Raw genomic sequence first — 11,595 nt, forward strand, 5'->3', positions numbered from 1 at the left:
CATTTATCTTCCTTTTATTAAGTTGTATAAGCTGCCTGTAGATGTTGGAGATTAAACCTTTATCAGTGATACCATTTGCAAATATGTTCTCCCATACAGTGGGGTTTCTTGTTGTTTTGTTGATGGTTTCTTTTGCTGTGAAAAAGCTTTTTATTTTGATGTAGTCCCATTTGTTTATTTTCTCTTTGGCTTCCATTTCCCTAGGGGCAGTATCAGTGAAAAAGTTCTTTTGGCATATGTCTGAGATTTTGCTGCCTGTGGATTCCTCCAGTATTTTTATGGTTTCCCGTCTTATATTTAAGTCCTGTACCCATTTTGAGTTTATTTTTGTGTATGGTGTAAGTTGGTGATCTAGTTTCATTTTTTTTGCATGTATCTGTCCAATTTTCCCAACACCATTTATTAAAGAGACTGTCTTGACTCCATTGTATGCTCATGCCTCCTTTGTCAAATATTAAATGCCCATATTGGTTTGGGTCGATATCTGGATTCTCTATTCTGTTCCATTGATCTATATGTCTGTTCTTGTGCCAGTACCAGGCTGTTTTGAGGACAGTGGCTTTGTAATACAGCTTGAAATCTGGTATTGAGATCCCTCCTACTTTATTCTTCTTTCTCAGGATTGCTGTGGCTATTCGGGGTCTTTTTTATTCCAGATGAATTTTTGGAGAGTTCTTTCTAGGTCTGTGAAATACGCCGTTGGTATTTTAATGGGGAGTGCATTGAATCTATAGATTGCTTTGGTAGTATGGACATTTTGATGATGTTGATTTTACCAATCCATGAACATGGTATGTTCTTCCATCTGTTTATATCTTCCTCTATCTCTTTTTTCAGTGTCCTGTAGTTTTCCACATATAGGTCTTTTACCTCCTTGGTTAGGTTTATTCCTAAGTATCTTAATTTTTTTGGTGCGATGGAAAATGGGATTGCTTTTTTAGTCTCTCTTTCTGTAAGTTCACTGTTGGTGTATAGAAATGCCATAGATTTCTTGGTGTTAATTTTGTATCCTGCTACATTGCCGAATTCATTTATTAAGTCTGTTAGTTTTTTGATGGAGTCTTTCGGGTTTTTTATGTACAATATCATGTCATCTGCAAATAAGGACAGCTTTACTTCTTCTTTTCCAATTTGGATGCCTTTTATTTCTTCTTCTTGTCTAATTGCAGTGGCTAATACTTCCAGTACTATGTCAAACAGGAGTGGTGAGAGTGGGCATCCCTGTCTTGTTCCTGTTCTTGGGGGAAATGGTTTTAGTTTTTGCCCATTGAGTATGATGTTAGCTGTGGGTTTAACATATATAGCTTTTATTATGTTGAGGTATGATCCTTCTATTCCCACCTTGTTGAGAGTTTTTATCCAGAAAGGGTGTTGGATTTTGTCAAATGCTTTTTCTGCATCAATTGATATGACTATGTGATTTTTATCTCTCAATTTGTTTATGTGATGTATCACATTTATTGATTTGCAGATATTGTACCATCCTTGCATTCCTGGGATAAACCCTACTTGGTCATGGTGTATGATCTTTCTGATGTACTGCTGGATCCGATTTGCTAGAATTTTGTTGAGGATTTTGGCATCTACATTCATGAGGGATATTGGCCTGTAATTCTCCTTCATTGTGTTGTCTTTATCTGGTTTTGGTATTAGGGTGATGCTGGCTTCATAGAAGGAGCTTGGAAGTGTTCCTTCCTCTTGAATTTTTTGGAATAGTCTGAGGAGGATAGGTTTTAGTTCTTCCTTGAATGTTTGGTAAAACTCTCCTGTGAAGCCGTCTGGCCCCGGGCTTTTGTTTGACGGAAGCTCTTTGATGACTGCTTCAATTTCTTCCATAGTTACTGGCATGTTGAGATGTTTAGATTCTTCCTGATTGAGTTTTGGAAGGTTATATTTTTCTAGGAATCTGTCCATTTCCTCCAGGTTGTCCAGTTTGTTGGAATAGAGTTGTTTGTAGTATTTTCTAACAATCCTTTGTATTTCGGCGGGATCTGTTGTTATTTCACCTCTTTCATTTCTGATTTTATTTATTTGGGTCCTCTCTCTTTGCTTCTTGGTGAGCCTGGCTAGAGGTTCATCAATCTTGTTTATCCTTTCAAAGAACCAGCTCTTGGTTTTGTTGATCTTTTGTATTGTTTGTTTGGTCTCTATGTCATTTATCTCCACTCTGATCTTTATTATTTCCTTCCTTCTGCTTACACTGGGCTTTTCTTGTTGCTCTTTTTCTAACTCTTTGAGTTGTTGGGTTAGGTAATTTATTACCATTGTTTCTTGTTTTTTTGCAGTAGTCTTGTAGAGCTATGAACTTCCCTCTCAAGACTGCTTTTGCTGTGTCCCATAGATTTTGGATTGTAGTGTTTTCATTGTCATTTGTTGCCATGATGTTTTTTATTTCTTCTTTGATCTCTCTGGTAACCCAGTCATTGTTTAATAGCATGCTGTTTAGTCTCCATGTGTTTGATTTTTTTTGGATTGTTTTTATTGTAGTTGATTTCCAGTTTTATGCCACTGTGGTCTGAGAAGATGCTTGATATGATTTCTATCTTCTTGAATTTGAAGAGACTTTGCCTATGTCCCAACATATGGTCTATCTTTGAAAATGACCCATGTGCACTTGAGAAGAATGTATATTCTGTGGCTTTGGGGTGAAATGTTCTGAAGCTGTCAATTAATTCCATCTGGTCTAGTGAGTCATTTAGGATTGATGTTTCTTTGCTGATGTTTTGTTTAGAGGATTTGTCCAATGGTGATAGTGGGGTATTAAAGTCTCCTACTATGATTGTATTGCTGTCAATCTCTCCCTTGATATCCTCCAGGAGTTTTTTTATGTATTTGGGTGCTCCTGTATTGGGTGCATATATGTTTACCAGAGTTATTTCTTCTTGTTGGATTGCTCCCTTTAGTATTATGAAGTGACCTTCCTTATCTCTTGTTATGTCCTTCACTTTGAGATCTAATTTGTCAGATATAAGTATTGCTACCCCAGCTTTTTTTTTTTTTCAGTTCCATTTGCCTGAGAAACCTTTTTCCATCCCTTCCCCCTCAGTCTGTGTGCATCTTTTTTTTTGAGGTGGGTTTCTTGTAGACAGCAGATATATGGGTCGTGTTTTCTTATCCAATCCGTTATCCTATGTCTTTTGATTGGGGCATTTAATCCATTTACATTTAAAGTAATTATTGATAGGTACTTATTTGTCGCCATTTTTATTCTTTACCCCTTTGTTCCTTCTTTGCTTCCTATTTCTTTTTCTTTTTTTCTTTTTTTTTTACAGCAGAACCATTAGCATTTCTTGCATTACTGATTTGGTGGTAATAAATTCCCTTAGTCCTTTTTTTGTCTGTGAAGCTCCTGATTTCACCTTCAATTTTGATTGACAGCCTTGCTGGGTACAGTATTCTTGGATTCCGACCCTTCCTTTGCATGACTTTGTATATTTCATTCCATTCCCTTCTGGCCTGATGAGTTTCTGTTGAGAAATCAGTTGCTAGTCTGATGGGGGTTCCTTTGTATGTAACTTTCTGTCTCTCTCTTGCCGCTTTTAAGATTCTTACTTTGTCGTTGGTGTTTGCCAATTTAATTATAATGTGCCTTGGTGTCAGTCTTTTAGGGTTCATTTTGCTTGGGACTCTGTGAGCTTCTTGGATTTGTGTGGGTTTTTTCTTCCCTATATCAGGGAAATTTTCTGTCATTATTTCTTCAAACAGGTTTTCTATTCCTTGCTCAGCTTCCTTTCCTTCTGGAACCCCTATTATGCGGATGTTGTTTTGTTTCGTGTTGTCCCAAAGTTCCCTTAGGCTCTCCTCCTGCCTTTTAATTTTTTTTTCTAGAAGCTACTCTACTTGGGTATTTTTTCCCATCTTGTCTTCTAGCTCACTGATGTGGTCCTCTGCTTCTTCTAGTCTACTCTTGATGTTTTCTATTGAGTTCTTTACAGCAGCGATGTCATTTTTCATTTCTTCTTGGTTCTTCTTCATTTCCTCTAGGTTCTTGCTCATATTATTGAATTTGTCTTCCATTCTTTTCAGCCACCTTATGACCATTTCTCTGAATTCTTTTTCTGGAAGGTTGCTTGCCTCCATTTCATTTACTTCCTTTACTGGTGATGCCTGCTTTTCTTTCATATGCGGGCTCTTTCTTTGTCTCCCCATGGTCTCTCTTCTCTGGGTGTCTGGTTATGTAGTTCTCTCTCTCCTGCGTTGATTTAAAGGCACAAAATACAGCACTACCAGGTACAACACACAAGGCACTGAACAGAAATGTATTCACGATATTAATAACCTCCAATAAAGGTGACCACCAGATAAGGCAAATTAGGGGATAGGAGAGAAAGACAAAGAGGAAAAAGAAAGAAAGAAAAAGAAGAAAAAAAAAGGAGTGTCAAAATGAAATTGGGAACAGGGGAAAAAAAAGTAAGAGAGACAAGAAAGAGACTAAGAGAGAAAGGGGAACAGACTATATATATTCAGGATAAAACTCCAATAGAACAATCACTAATCCCAGCAAATGCCAGCAACAAGTACCTGGGGATTAATACAAACTACAACACCAACTAATATTGAGTGAGGCAAGGGAAAACAGAAGCACAAAACAAACAAAAATAAACAAAAGAGGAATAAGCAAAACAATCTCACAAAAAAGCATAAAAATTCGATATAATCTACATTCAAGCAAACAACAACAAAAGGACAGAGAGAAAAACAATTTTTTGGATAGTTAAGACAGCAAAGAGAGAAGTGTGTATGGACTTGGAGCAGGGGATTGGAGATTAGATATGTAAGTAGGGTGAAATTTTAACAGGGGGTAAACAGAAAGAAGAGGGGAAATCTAAAGCAGGAAAGGGGTAAGATAAACAGGACACCGAAAAGGGGAAGGTTAGGAAGAGAGTGATGGCATAAAGGTAGAGTTGAGATAGAGTAAAATGATGCTAAAGGAAAGATAATAGAATGTAGAACACTAATCCCAAAATAAAATGAAGAGAAAATAAAATGACACTTAAAAAAAAGATAAAATAGCAGTAGTAATAATATGGATTGAAAATAAAAATGTAATAATTAAAAAGGTAAAATCAAGTGAGGAAAAAAGAAAAAAATTAGTTTCTTGAGTAAAAGATGCAAAAAAAGGAAAATTAAAAAATTAAAAATTAAAAAATAAAAATAAAATGTGGAGTAGTGAAGGTCATTCACTTCCTCTGTTGTTCTGTTTGGCACACCTGTTTCTCAATCCGGACAGTATTGCAGTTCCCTGCATTCCACTGCTCTTCAGTGTTGTAAGCCAGTCCTGATATTAAGCAGGCGGTGTGTCTTAATTTCTCGTATTCCTTTATTTTTGATTACACAAGAGTCAATTTGTGATTCAGCCCCTGGGTGGCAGTGTCTCTGGATTGACTTCTGGGTCTATCAATGGCCTCTCTAGTCAGTGTTAGAGCCTTCTTTCCCTGTGGCACTCACTACTGGTTTGTGGGAGTGGGCTGCCTCAGAGCTGGCTCTCCGATGGTCACTGCCTGCTCCGATCTCCAGGTTCCAGAAAAACAACTTTCCCCTGCAGTCTCCCAGGGTGTCCCCAACTGGATGATCCTATGTATTGGGCTTAGTAATCAGAAGCAAGGATTTGAAGAGGAAAAAGCCCAAGTGTGCAAACTCTGGGGCTGCGCGTATGTCTAGGCAGCCGGCACACCCCTGAAATTCTTATGGTGTCCCTGCAAGTCAGATCAAAATGGGTTGCTTTTTAGAGAGCCCTTCTGTTAGCACCTCTGAGGACCCCCTTCCACATTCACAGATCACGCCAGCCCCAACAGCCACGGATTTTTCTTTCTTTCTTTTTTTTTTTAAATATATTTTATTGATTTTTTACAGAGAGGAAGGAAGAGGGATAGATAGTCAGAAACATCGATGAGAGAGAAACATCGATCAGCTGCCTCCTGCACACCTCCCACTGGGGATGTGCCTGCAACCAAGGTACATGCCCTTGACCGGAATCGAACCCGGGACCCTTCAGTCCGCAGGCCGATGCTCTATCCACTGAGCCAAACCGGTTTTGGCAACAGCCAAGGATTTTTCTAGGCACAGACTTCCCTGGTCCTCCAGCTCCCACAAAACGCGCGTTCCTCTCTCCCGCCGGGACCGGAGACCTCACCTTATCCCAGGCAAAATCTGACCTTTCCGTGGTGGAGTGTAGAGCTCCTCTGAACCCGTGTGTTTGCGCCAATTGGGGAGCGTTGTTCTGGGGCTCGCAGCTGTTCCGTGGGTGCCTGAAGTTGATGTTTTAAAGACCAAAAACCTTTCAACCCAGTCTACATTGCCATCTACATCTACGTCCCGGGCATAATTTGGAAGTTGCATTAAAGGAAATGTTTAATTTACTGTTTACATATTTTGATCTTTTCTATTTGTTTTAGTTTTAAATTATTTTATTATATTTAAGTTTAATTTGAAAGGCTTTTGTACCTTTCCTTTGTTAGGCAATTTTATTTTGCCTTCGCCATCTTCAATATAAGGTATGTTATTGTGCTATGATTCCTCCATTTTTTGAAGTTTCAAATTATAATAATTAGTGTTTACATTCTTCTTGTTAAAATGTTTGAAATGAATAAGACTATTGAAATAAAAAAAAAAGACCGTACCCTTTTATGTAATGATGTTTACTTTGAATTTATATTAGTTCACACAAACACTCCATCCATGCTTTTGTTCCGGCCCTCCGGTCCAGTTTAAGAACCCATTGTGGCCCTCGAGTCAAAAAGTTTGCCCACCTCTGCTCTAGCTATTTCATAAATGGTAAAGCTTTTGCTGAGGATGTTGTCCATCAGGAGGAGCCACCTGAATCTATACTGTTATGCGTCTGCTGGGCTGGCTATTGGGCTCTTCATGATGGAGGCAAGACAACTTAGAATTTTTAGATGACTTCTCCTCTGATCCCTAAACATAACTCTATGATGGCATGTACCATATTGTACGGCAGTCTGCGCTGCACTAGACTGGTTCCTTCAACAGCCTGAGGGGATGATGTCTTTGAAACTCTAGGGTCTGGCACAAGGGCTGGAGCATAGCAGATGCTCAGTTATTACTTATAGAAATAACAGGAGAATGACTGAGTGAATTTGCTATAAAATGCATGCTTGACATATTCAAGTGGATACATTCACTGTAAAGATCTGTTAAAGGGTAATTATAAAGAAGGATATATTTATAATATACATATTATACTATTACCTTGAATTCATTCACCAAAAATGAAAGAGAGGGAAGGAATTTTTTTGCTGTGTGGATCAGCATATAGAATTGTACTCTGACATGCTTGCAGAAAGCACATCCATCAAGCCTTGCCTTTGATTTGCAGTTTATATGTAGTAAGAGGAGATCATAAAGTCATATGTATTTCATTCTGCATGAGGATATTTGTCAATACTGCTAAATGTTTTCTATCTAGAATAGTTGTGAGATTTATGCCCACTTCAATAACAATATTTCTGAGACTTCCTTTAATTGAACACTCATATTACTTTTAACTGGAACAATAATTCTCCCTTTTTAATCATTTTTTATTGATTTACATTGTATTTTGACAAATGAGGTAAGTACATGGATAAGCCCAATGGCATAAGCAGTATTGGAAACAGACCCAATTGCTTCTTGTGAAGCAGATAACTCAGGGCTCTGAGGTCCATGTGCACTAGGGAATCAGTGAGTAACCTTGAGGGCTCAGCATTTATTGGATGTAAATCAGTACCTTTTCTAGATGGAATGGAAAGGGTTGGTTACAGTCTACTGAGAAAATATTTTAGAAAGAGTTTCTGCTCTACATAGAAATACAATGGTTGGTCACATATGTTTTAATGATGCTTGTTGAAGTAATGCATAAATAAATAGTTGTGGGTGACAGCTCCCAAAAAGTGCCATGAGGGACTTTCGTATCCTTCCTCTCTTCCTGAAGGAAATTCCTGGATGTCCTGCATGACCCACCCAAGATGAAGTCACTGGCTTTGGAAAGGAGGCAGCTCATGAGCAGACTCTTTCCTCCCCTCCATTCTTCTCCCTGGAAGCAGTGATGTGACTGCAATGAAAGGTAAGCACCTTCCTCCTATTGACCGATTCCAGAGAACACTTCCCGTTACCTTGAGTGCGAGATGCCTGCAGGAACTTCAGTGAGACCTGTGACAGAAGCAGTCTTTCCTTTTTCCTTTTTTTAAGCCAGTCTTTTCAAGAAAGCATCATGATTATCAGGCAGGAGCTGCTTGAGAAAAATTGTTGCTTAGCGTCTCCTACATTGCAGGCCAAGACCATCATTGGGTTTCAAAGGCATGCTATGTGTCCTTCAAGACCTCACAATGTGGTGGAAGAGGGAAACATACAAACCAGACATTCTGGGACAATGTTATAAGTGTTCCATAGAGGAAGGTTGGGGCCACGTGTGTTCATTGTGGCTGCAATGGCTGGGCTTGAGCATCCAGAGGTCCTATGTTTTCTTGCAGCCAACACGAAGAGGAATGCCCCTGACATAAAAATAACCAGTTGCCCAGGTGAAAGCTAACAGTCTTTGGTTCAAAAAAAATGAGATGAAATTTCCTACAGGGTTTCTCAAAGCTGTACATATGAAAGGATCATAAGACTCACAGGGCTGAATCTCATAAGCACCCTCAGTGTAAGTTGGTGGCATCACATCAAAGCACTCGGCCTGGTGCACAGACTACATGCACTATCTTCCTACCTTCTTCCACCACCCTGTCATCCAGCTGAGGAACCCCTTACCTACAGCCAAGCCTAGTACAGCATCTGGAAATGAAGGGGATGCACATAGGACACAGAATCAGTAAAGTGATGAACTGGAAAGAGCATTGGATCAAGCGTTGGGCGACCTAGGTCTTGACGGATATATTTGGTTCGAAAAATTGAAAACTGTAGTTAGTATCATTTTCACAGCTACCTGTAGTGTCTCCAGAGGACTCAGCATTCATTTGTGAATTCTTTTCTCTGAGTGTAAATATATGTGGCAGCCTCACAGTCTGTGAAGAACAGACAGCCTCGTCTTTAGCGACATTGTCATAGTGGACCCTCCACGTCTGCCTGAGTTCTCTGAGGAATGAATAACCAGTGTCAGAGAATAGTCCAGAATTCTGTAAGGTACCTAAGTTTCTACCGATACAATGACATGACCAGGGCAGGATCAGATGTTTTCAACTCATGAGGACTGGCCATGAAACTGACTACAATCCACAGCCAGAATAATCTGTACAAAATCTCGAGGCTTACAGAGTATACCAAAACTACTATCTGCATGCTACTAATAATTGTTTTCCAAGATAATTTCTATTTTAAAATTGACCCTGAGGTTACAATGGCCACATTGGAATTGGTGGGACATAGTGCTAGACTCTACATTGGTTGAGGTGAGAGCTATAACCATTCATCATTTCTCAAAGGTAAAGGCCATGGTTTTCTTTAGTACAAGTCAAAGCCAACTTGTCACCATGCTGTAGACAAATGCCACTGGAGGACTTTCACAAGCCCAATTTCCTGGACTGTGCTTATGCAGGTAGAGACTCTCTCTAAGGATATTTTCCCTAAACCTAGAGAACCCAATGAGATTAGAAGTATGCCAACTCATTTATTCAAGCTTTTTCCATATAGAATGCCCCCAATCACAGCACTAAACATGAATCTAAAGGGCATATAGTCTGAGAGCAAAATAAGAAATCTTCTTTTTCTACCCTATCAGGTAGAAAAATTCAGAACATTAGTTTATGTATTTGGACAAGGATTCTTTTTTTTTTTAACTTATTATATATTGTCTCTAAGACAATAATATATTAGGGCCTTCACGAATATTAACAGATGATGTTTATGAAATATTTAGTCATATTTGGCACCTGGCTGAGTCCTTTTCATCAATTTTCTTATTTATTTCCCACTATGATCCTATGAGCAGATGATTTCAAGTACATTTTGCAGATGAATTAACTGAGGCTTGGAGAGGAGAGCTGTAGAACCAGGACTTCGACCTGGATTTGTCTGATTTGGACAGAGATTCTTTCTGTTGCAATGAAGATTGTAAATAAAAAGCATTCAGTAAAGAAAGTCAGAGGACATGAGAAATTTATTGGTAATGTCAAGGACAATGGAGAGGTATAACATTTGAACTAATACTTTCTCTGAGAAAAACTAGAGCAGCCATGTTAAAAACAACCTATTTGAAGATACTGGGGCATCACTGAAGCATTTTGGGGTTGAGGCTGAGAGAAGACTAGATACTTTCCAAGCCTGACAGGGCAGCAGTGAGTCTCAAAGTTACTTCTGACTGATCAGGACAGAGGCTCTCATCACTGCCTCAGACTGCTTCCTGACATTTCCAGGGTTTCCCCAGGAAGGCTTTCTCCAGGTTCATTCACCTCAGGAGTGTCCTGCAGAGCCCTCTGGAGAACCAGCCTCAGGGTGTGTTTCTGCTTCCGCCATTGCTGCCTGAAGGAGCCAACAAAGAAGTAAATGATGGGGTTGGCACAGCTGTTGATACAGGACAGAAGTATTACCTTCATGGAATAATGGAGGGCATTATAGTCACTTGGAAACCAGAATAAGAGGAACCAGTGGATGCCAAAGGGAAGGCCGCAGAGGAGGAAGACCAGCACCGAGAGCACGACGGTCACGTAGAGCCTGGATAGTGGCACCTGGTGGGGCCCACACAGCAATCTGGTCATCAGGGCCAGGCTGGACCCAGAGAGAAGCACAAATAACAAAATCAGCCATGTCAAGGTGATGAAATCAAATACCCGACACATGGAAAGGCTTAAAAAATCCAACAGAAGGAAACAGATATTTTTATCCAGGATGCTCAGCAGTAGGGACAGGGACCACAGCAGGGCACATGTGACAGCTGACAGGTGCCTGGGACGGAGGCAGCGGTACCAGATGGGCCACAGGACAGACAGGCAGCGCTCTGTGCTGATGGCACTGAGAAAGCTCAGGCCTGAGATGTAGGCAAACACGTCCACAGCAGTGAAAAATATGTAGACTTCATTGGGGACAAAACCTAAGTAGAAAATTGCATCTAAAAAATATATAATCTGGCTGCAGAGGAAGAGGAAGTCGGCCCCCGCCAGGTTGAGGATGTAGACAGAGAAGGCATTCCTGCGAATGCGGAAGCCCAGGAGCCAGAGCACAACCGCGTTCCCTGCTAGCCCTACCAGGGTCACAAGGGCTGTAAATTCTACCAGGATTATGTTCTCTGAATAAAGTTGATCACTTCCATTGGTTGCTGTGAGCTCGGTCTCCCAGGCTGTGACAGTCATATCCATGCTCAGAAACGCTGCAGTTGTGGGCCTGGAAACAAAACAAGACTTGAGCACCTGCTCTATGACCACTGACCCTCATGGCCACCCTGTCTGTGGCGATTTGAGGCTTCCAGAGATTAAGATTCTTCCTGAACCACAGAGTCGTGGAGTCCTGTAGCCTGAATTTAAACCCAGTTCTCTTTGAATCTTAGAGCCTGGGCTCTTTCTACTGCAACACAGACCCTCTATGTCCAACCTCTCCACTCACCATCCAGCTCATGACATGTGCCCCGGAGGCTGGAGGAGAAGAGTCTGCACAGGTCGTGTGGATGAC

General features: G+C 40.3%; 1 protein-coding gene across 1 annotated transcript; it reads right to left on the bottom strand.

Moving 5' to 3' along the window:
- Positions 1-10,313: 10,313 nt before the first annotated feature.
- On the bottom strand, positions 10,314-11,306 carry LOC308234313 (mas-related G-protein coupled receptor member X2-like; the record flags this gene model as incomplete). The annotated part of the gene is made up of 1 exon (XM_080641862.1): positions 10,314-11,306. The coding sequence occupies exon 1, from the start codon at positions 11,283-11,285 to the stop codon at positions 10,314-10,316; it is 972 nt and encodes a 323-aa protein (XP_080497988.1). The 5' UTR covers positions 11,286-11,306.
- Positions 11,307-11,595: the final 289 nt, after the last annotated feature.

The sequence above is a fragment of the Plecotus auritus genome (assembly GCF_963455305.1).
Source record: "Plecotus auritus genome assembly, chromosome: 9".
Taxonomy (NCBI): domain Eukaryota; kingdom Metazoa; phylum Chordata; class Mammalia; order Chiroptera; family Vespertilionidae; genus Plecotus; species Plecotus auritus.